The following is an 8,759-nucleotide window of genomic DNA, read 5'->3' as shown; positions in this document are numbered from 1 at the left end:
AGAGATTGGTACTCCATACCTCCTGGGAAGTCAGTCGTGAATCCCTCATTGGCTTGAATGAAGCAGAGTCAGGATCTAAGAGATGTCTTCCCCCTAAAGACAAATTCCTTCAGTGTCTATCTTAGCTGTGCTAGAATGGCTGTTTAAATGGACTTTGGATGTCTCAGCAATCACTGAGAAAGTCATAAGGGGAAATGCTTTTAAAATAGATCTAGTAAAATATGAATTTTCTCTGAAAGATGTTGTTTACTTACAAGGCTATTTTATCAAAATGTCTGGTGGGACTGCTGATTTTCACAACTTTTTCTATGGGCTAAAAAGCCTAAATTAATTGTTTTTCACTTTCTCAATTCATATAATAAATTGTATGTTATACAGTATTAATTATGATAGATTATACATAATGTGCTGATATTATCTATACAAAAATTACCCTAGCAAAACAAAACATTTCATTTTGATATCAATTTACTGTTATCAAAATGAAACATTTTAATGTCTCTGAATCAAAATTTCTCAGAATTTCTGTTTTGTGAGAAATGTGAAGTTTGGACTGTGTTCTGATGCAGAATGGAAACAAATTTCAAAATTTCAGAATTTCCCTTGGAATATAAATTTGTTTTTCTGACCAGCTCTTAATGGAAATTCATAATTCACAAGCTCAGCATATGGCTGACTGCCTCACTTTCCATTAAAAAAAATGGACTGCAGTATCAAAGGATGACATTCCATACTTAGCTATACCCATGTAACCACTGTGAAGTCAATTTTTGCTAGCAACGTTTGATAGAGTGTACGAACTCCACACTGGGCAACAAGGGGATAAGGAATTCCTCTGGGCTGAGCCGGCCCTGTCCCCACCACACCTGTAGGATACGCACCAACTGAAGGAGGAATTAAAAGGCAGGAGAGCCGTTTATTTGGTGGCAGGCCAGGGAAGAGAGCAGACCTGTAACCTGCTCCTCCAGCAGAGGAGAGCTGAGGGAAGGTAGAATCTCTGCCTAAGACAACTGCCCATAAATCCTTCCCTGAGGGAAGGGAGGACCTTCTGCAGAGATAGTCTGAGGGGGAAACAGTCTCCTCTCCCACCTCATACGAACTCCAGACTTCGGTAAGTCTCTTTGCTTGGTTTGGACTGCCCCAGCAGGGGAAAGCCCTAGGACTGATCTGGACATACCCCAGGAGGAGGCAGTTGCTGCCCAAGCAGAAAAAAGAGCTACCACACTACACGCAGCTTCCAGGAAGTGCCTAGTGATGAGTGGACATCCTTTATGCAGCCTTAACTCAGATGTTACCTTTCAGACAATCATGGGGATGGAGGGGAATGGTGATAGGGAGTGGCGGAGGGAGGGCAGCCATAAGCATCCCCCATTGTCAGATCACTGATAGCCCTCAAAGGGCCCTGGGTCAGAGCTCGGTGGAGAGGGAGGTACTGGGCTCTCCTACCAATAACCTCTTCCCCCTAGCAGGTCACAGGCCTAACCTCTGACCACTAGGTAACACTACCCGACCAATCAACCTTTGAGCGAGGACCATCACATAGGATAAAGGGATGAGTTAAATCTTGAGCTTTGAATGCCTACTGAGCTTAGCTTAAGGTGTTCAATTTAAATTACTGAAAGAGTCAGTGGTTATATTGATGAGACCCTTCTAATGGAAATGGTCATTTAGCTCTTACCCAGCCACTGCAGCATGATGCTTATCCTAAAGATGCCTTTACAAACAGAAAAAAACCCTCACCCAAACGAACAATCCTTTGTGATATACATGCTATTAGTGATCCCTGTGATTAAATAGAATTTCATACCTCTCTCCTCTATTGACATGCAGTAACTATTAATAAGAATGGCATGATACTCTAGTATGTGTTTACTGTGTATAAGGAATTATTGACATAGTATTGAGCTAAAGTTATACTACACTAACAAATGTTTAATTATCAAAGTGTTGACATTCACAAATACTCCTTAAATTAAAGATCAAATGTGGCCAAAGTGGTGTAGTATCTCTAGATTTTTTTGCTTCTGCTGACTTGAGTTCAAATCATGCTCCAAAAAAGGAGGTAAAGTAAAGGCGCTGATGATCTGAAATTAGTTCTTAGTGGTTGTTTGTCCCATCACATAATTTGACAGCTCTTTATACTTTATTCTGATAAAGTCCAAGAACTGACATAGCAGGAATGCCACTACTCAGAGCTAAGACATGGCCAAGTTCTTAGGGAAAGACTACACAATGCTTGGTTATAGTTAATATAGAAAATCCAAGACTTTCATGAACACTGTAATTCTGAGAAAGAATAAAACACCACAAAGATACTTTAATTCTGCTTTTGTTTTTTTCCAGATTTGAAGAGAGTCTTCCTGGGGGAAAACTATTTTTTTTCTTTATTATTCCTCCTCTGCTAGCCCAGCACCAGCCCAGGTAACCAAGTCAGACCATGGCATGGTAGAAGAGTGGCTTCAAAAGTGGCACTTCATCCCAATGGTTGAATTAGCATATGAGACCCATATTGTGTCCTGCTCACAGGGGGAAGATTGAAGGTCTCCATCAGTGGCAGATCCTGCAGACCTCAATTAGACCACGCAATTACCTGTTCCCACTCACTTTTTGGTGCTGCATTGGAGGTGGCCCCTTTGCATTGCCATACAGAGGACATTTGCAGACCTGAGCTCTGCTCTGTGCAAGTCTTGTGCAGACTCCTGTATGGCCCCTGGCAACCAGACCTGCCTTATTGCACGGTGGTAATGCATCACTTCTGCTGTCAGAGGCACCTGTGGAGGCAGCAGATGGATTTAGGCCTGAATATGTATTACATTGATTAAACTATATGTGTGCTAATGTTAAACATGTTTACACTGAAAAAGTTGGAGCATCTTTAAAATGTACAGTACCATGATTTTTAATGAGTGCATCATTTGAAAGCAGTGCACATATACAATACTGTCTTAATACATCAGTAGCAATGACACAATTGTAACCAGCTAATTGTACCAGCTCTACACTTCCAACTAACAGGAAAATTTATATAAATGCTGCACTGTAACTTTAACTGAGCATTTGTTATTAGTATAACTTAGTCACTAAGCATATGGAAAAAGTGTGAGTAGGTCTTGTAACTACCAACTTCAGAAGATCTGACTCAATATGTTTTCAAAACTGTCAGCTTTCGAAGTGTAGCCATTTTTTTCATTAGGGCAATTAAAATAATTATATCTCCACTACTATTCACAACAAGAAAAACTATCATCTTCACCATTCCTCAGATAAAGAGTGTTATTGATTGATGTTTGTCTAATGAGAATCTACATCGATTTATATACCCTAGTTTTAGAAACAAAAGATGGTCTGGGTATTTGCATTTCATGATTTTATATTTCTACATAGTAAGTTTCAGCCACATAAAAAGCAAGCAGACATGACTGTGTTTGTGCAGTGCCTAGCACAATGGGGTCCTACTTCATGGCTAGGGCTCCTAAGCGCTACTGCAATGTGAATTAATAATAGTAGACAAGACCATAAAGTTTTGCAGTTTCAAAGTCTTATATGCCTGGAAATATTTTTACAAACTATATTTCAAGTCTGTCAATTTTCCTTGTGGGGGTAGGAGTGAAGTGAAGTGGGGAAAAAGCAACATTGCCCTGAACCGTTTCTGCAGGTGAACAAGGGTGAAACTGAAAAGAGCCAATTTCATCTTTTTATTCTCATTGTCCAAGTTAAGATAAAGAGGATTTTTAAAGGCAAAATAGTGAATACTCAGTTAGCTTTTTTATTTTGAAAGTAGTATTAAGCTAACATGTGACTGGTAAGGGGTGGAAGTAGGGTTTTTTTGTTTGTTTTTGAAAGAACCCTCTTTAAAAGTGTTAACAGCTGAAGTGAGGATTTATACTGAAATAACATCTGATCCTTAAGTAGCTACAAAGGGGGAAAAAGTCTGAACGTTTTTTGAGAAGATGTGGAAATCTATCATAAATATATGTATTGCACATAAAACTAACCATATATTCTGCTACTAATAGGAACTGAGAACTTTATATTATAGAATAGTTTGCTGGGCTGAAAATGCCAGTTTCTACAGAAGGTGGCTCCAAACGCATAGCTATATTTCTACACACTATGATTCCTCTTTTCTTCTTTCTTAAAGCCAGTGCAAGGGCTCCTTGCTATGTGCAGAGAAAGCAGTGGGATTTCAGAAGAGTTTAATAGGCATATTTAGGTCCCATTTAAAAGGAAATAAGCTTAGCTGTGTTACTAATGCTTTACCTTATTCTTTCTCCTTGGGAGAACTGTCTTTCAAAGGTTGTTAAAGATGTGGAATTATAGCCTAATCTACAAGATCTAAAACCAGATAGTGATTTCTTTTTCAAATGTGTTCAGAAAGGTCAGACTAACTTTCATCCAATGGGGTAATATTCCATGCAAAAAACATTTTAACAGTCATTCTTGTATAGGGAAGGAGATTTATACATGGTAGCCTCTGAGCATTTACACTGAGCACTGCATTATTTCTGCTGCTTTTGGATTGAAATATGAGATCTGATTCTGAGTAACAAAGCGCCTCAGACCAGAGGGTGAGGGGGGAATATCAGGTTGCTATGAATGCATAGGCTCTTTTAATTATGGTTTATTTATTTAGAATGGAGTAAGGGAGTGAAGCTGAGCTACAACATAAGTATGACAGATATAAAACTAGCAGGCTTAAGATTCGTTAAGCAAGGCACTCGGTAAAATATCTGTATTTGGCTTTACAGATTTCCAGTAATATATATAGATGTCAACGTACTTAGCTATTTTTCACTACAATCTTGTAAAATGTTGAATTTTGCTCCTGCTCCATAATATACAACTGCCAGGATTCTAGCGCACCCCACTGAAGGAAAAAGAATGAGTGTGATGAGTAAGACTAGGCCAAGGAACTAGAGTGGATTTTAAAAGCCCCATTCCTCCCCTATGAACACTATGCCACTGGCTGAAAGACAAACCGAAAAGAACTGGATCTTGCCTGTGCTTTGAATTCACGAGTACATTGGTCTGAAGCTTGATCAAGGCTGGTTCACAGACCAGCGTCGAGTATCGGCCCCCTCCATGCGCTTTTCCCCTTTGAAAACGACAAAGGAGCGCAGTGGCGGCTGGAGGCTCTAGGAGGACGCCCTGCATTCAACCAGCTTGCGAAAGCTCTTCCGGAAATTATTGTCCAAGAAGGCATACAAGAACGGGTTGAGGCAGCTGTTGGCGTAGCTGAGGCTGGTGATGCAATAGGAGATGCCGATGATCAGGGGGGTCTGCGGGAGGTCCGTGGTGAGGGCCACCACCGTGCTGAGGTGGTAGGGGGTCCAGCAGAAGAGGCACGCGGCCAGGATGACCAGCACCATCAGCGTCACTTTCTTTTTGGCTTTGTCCAGGGCTTTGGCGTTGCTGTGGAGGCGCACGCGTCTCAGCTTGGCCAGCAGGGCGGTGTAGAGGACGCAGATGGTGGAGACCGGGATGGCGAAGCCCAGCAGGAGGGTGTAGAGGCGGCTGACTTTCCACCAGAAGCTCTCGGGGCTGGGGAAGACGAAGACGCACTGGGAGCGACCCTGCTCCCGGTGGAGCTTGGCGAACACAGCGAAGGGTGAGATGACGATGGAGACCAGGGCCCAGACGGCCAGGCTGGCCAGCCTGGCTGCGCGGTAGGTGCGGTAGGACACCTTCCTGGACCGGAGCGTGGCCACCACCACCAGGTAGCGGTCGATGCTCATGACGGTGAGGAAGTAGATGCTGGAGAAGGTGTTGTACTGGTCGATGGAGATGATCAGCTTGCACATGAACTCGCCGAAGGGCCACTGCCGCAGCAGGTGGTCGGCGATGTTGATGGGCAGCACCAGGGTGAAGAGCTCGTCGGCCACGGCCAGGTTGAGGATGAAGAGGTTGGTGACCGTCTTCATCTTGGGGGCCCGCAGGATCACGTAGATGACGGCGGTGTTGCCCGTCAGCCCCACGGCGCAGATGAGGGAGTAGATGATGGGCACGGCCAGGTAGAAGTCGGGGAGCAGCTGTGGGGCGGAGGCGTTGGGCCACGGGGCCCCTCTGCCCGCGCAGGGCGCGCAGGACGCGTTGGGCTCGGGGTGCGAGGAGAAGTTAGCCATGGGCTGCGGTGGGAAAGAGACCGGGGGAGTGAAGCGTGGGCTGAATCCAGCTAGCTCAGCTCGGCTCAAACACCAGGTCGAGGGCTATGTCACCGGCACCAGAGCCCGCTTCAGATTCCCGGGGTGAACCTACAAGGCGCTGCTTCTTTGACTTGGATTTAGACCTTTAATTCTGGCCCTGCACCGGAGAGGTCTCTCGTCATTCCAGCTCTTTGCCCATCACTCCTCTTCTTCTCACCGGAGCTCCTTGCAGGGACAATGGAAAACACACGCTTAAGTTCGGGCTTCCGCACTAAGAGAAATGCTCATTGTCAGAAAACATGGAAATAGGCACCTCACAGCCCAAGCACCTTCCACGTGCTCTGTTTCGCCTCTTGGAGTGGGTTGCGCTGAAACAGAGCGTCACACACACATAAATAAAAGATAGTTATGAAGCGCATTTACAAAGACACACTGCAGAGCAGCAGATCTCAGGGGCATGCCATCTAAAGGGGATCCTACCCGTTTCCTTTCTCTTTTTCACACTCACCCCTTCTCTCCTCAGATCTCACTCACACACACCTGCAATTGCGGATTTGCTTATGTTTTAAGCTTTGAAATCCCTTCTTCTCCCTTACCTTAGAGCCTCGGGTCTGCTTTCCTTCTGCAGGTCCTTCTGCAATTAGTGCGGGCTGAAGGCTGCCCCGGCAGCTGGCAATCCCGAAACCGCAGAGGTGCTGAAATGCTGGACAGCTCCCCGGCAACTGACTCGATGAAGAAGCTCTCTACAAACTTGAGTCCTGGACAGCTCCTTTTGGATCTCTAGCTCACCATTTCGCTGCCTGCAAACGGGAACAGAGCGCAGGTGCGATCTCAGCAAGTAGGGACCATGGTCAAACTGAGCACAGGGGCAAGGACAGAAATATATTCATTTCCCATGACAGGTTCGCTGAGGTCCTTGTTGCGAATAACCCCACTTCGGAGCACAAACAGAGCCCCTGTTATGCCTTTTCTATTTTGAGTAGGCAGCTCATGCCTTAGGTTTCTCATGTTAGTCTGTATTCGCAAAAAGAACAGGAGAACTTGTTGCACCTTAGAGACTAACACATTTATTTGAGCATAAGCTTTTGTGTTCTCACTCTCTCTGCCCCTACTGTATTTTCCACTGCATGCATCTGATGAAGTGGGCTTTAGCCCATGAAAGCATATGCTCAAATAAATGTGTTAGTTTCTAAGGTGTCGCAAGTATGCCTCCTTCTTTTGGCTCAGCCTTGCAATTGATGGGAAACGCCCATTTGTTTGTTTTTAATCACCTGCAGCCAGAGTTCAAATACAGAAAGCCAGTTTGAAAATACAGGTAAGAAATCCAACTTTCTCCTCTTCTTCTCCAGCCTGGTTCCTTTCAAAGTACACCCTTTGAAAAATTGCATGGTACTTTACATTCCAAGGGAAGTGGCTCAGCCACCAGACTCTGCCCAGTGAGTCATAGTGGCTGATAGGGAACCTGTAAATATGCAGCAACAACTTTACAAGGAAGACTAGAGATGCCTCTGGCTTTGCCTTTAGAACTGAAGGGGAAGAGTCTGGCTCATACTCTGTCTTTCTACAATTCCTAGCACAATGGAGACCCATTCTCAGTTGGGACCTAAAAGGGCTGCTGTAATGCAAATAAATAAAAAGAGATTGACCCAAACTAAAATCCCAGATGTGACATTTGAACTAGTTAAAATCTGATCTGAGATACATGTAGCACCTGTCCCTTTACTGAGCCACACAAAAACCTGGGATCCAAGCATCTTTACACTTCAATTTCAGGGTGTTCAAAATCAGGATCCAGTCATTTTTTAAGCCCTTCACTAAATAAAAAACCAACAAACACAAACCACCCATTGTTGTATTCATCTGTCTCAGATTTCTGAGATACTAAGATATCTTCAAATGCTCAGGCTGCAAATCAGTGGAGTATTTTTACTGTTTCCTATTAAAAAGTACACAAAGGGATAATAACCTTACAATTCCCAATTAAATGTATAAGCCAGAATTTTCAAACAGGAGCACAATCCATGCACATGGAGAAAACACACAAATACCACTTGTCATGGGGCCAATGGCCCTTCAGAAGAATTAGGGCCTAACTGTCCCAGGATGACCCTATAGGCTACACAGAAGAGCAGAAAAGTGCTCTAGCTGGGTGCTCTTTAATTAATTAGTAATGGAACAGTTGAGCTAGAAAGAGATTGTTTGAACAATATATAAGAAAAGTTTCTTAACTAGAAGGGGGAGATTAAAAAAAGCTCCTTTGAGAGGAGTCCTGCAGTTTTTACAGGTTGAAAGTGGGGTAGGGGGCACAGAGTGGACAGTAGATTTGCCAAGGGTCCCTGGGGAAGAGAAACAATGATGGAATCCCCCTCATCAGGCTCTGGAAAGAGAGCTGGTGTAGATCTCCAGACCAGAGATTGCTAGAGGTGGAAACTAGTTTCAGGGAAAGGAGGAAGAAGGAGAGTGGTCTGCTAGAAGAAACCTACAGGGAGCAGAGTAGGCTTCTGTGGAGAAGCCCTGAATCAGGGCCTACATCAGGGGTGGGGAAACTGTGGGCCCGCAGACCGGATCTGGCCCATCAGGGCTTTGGATCTGGCCCACAGGATGGCCACCCCCGTG

At 44.3% G+C, this 8,759-nt stretch overlaps 1 protein-coding gene across 1 annotated transcript; it reads right to left on the bottom strand.

The window, feature by feature from the left end:
- Positions 1–5,135: 5,135 nt before the first annotated feature.
- On the bottom strand, positions 5,136–6,122 carry NPBWR1 (neuropeptides B and W receptor 1). Its single transcript, XM_050938921.1, has one exon. It carries the CDS (start codon positions 6,120–6,122, stop codon positions 5,136–5,138), a length of 987 nt encoding a protein of 328 aa, XP_050794878.1.
- Positions 6,123–8,759: the final 2,637 nt, after the last annotated feature.

This window comes from Gopherus flavomarginatus, chromosome 2 (genome assembly GCF_025201925.1).
Source record: "Gopherus flavomarginatus isolate rGopFla2 chromosome 2, rGopFla2.mat.asm, whole genome shotgun sequence".
NCBI classification, from domain to species: domain Eukaryota; kingdom Metazoa; phylum Chordata; order Testudines; family Testudinidae; genus Gopherus; species Gopherus flavomarginatus.
This window is presented reverse-complemented; position numbering and strand designations above follow the sequence as displayed.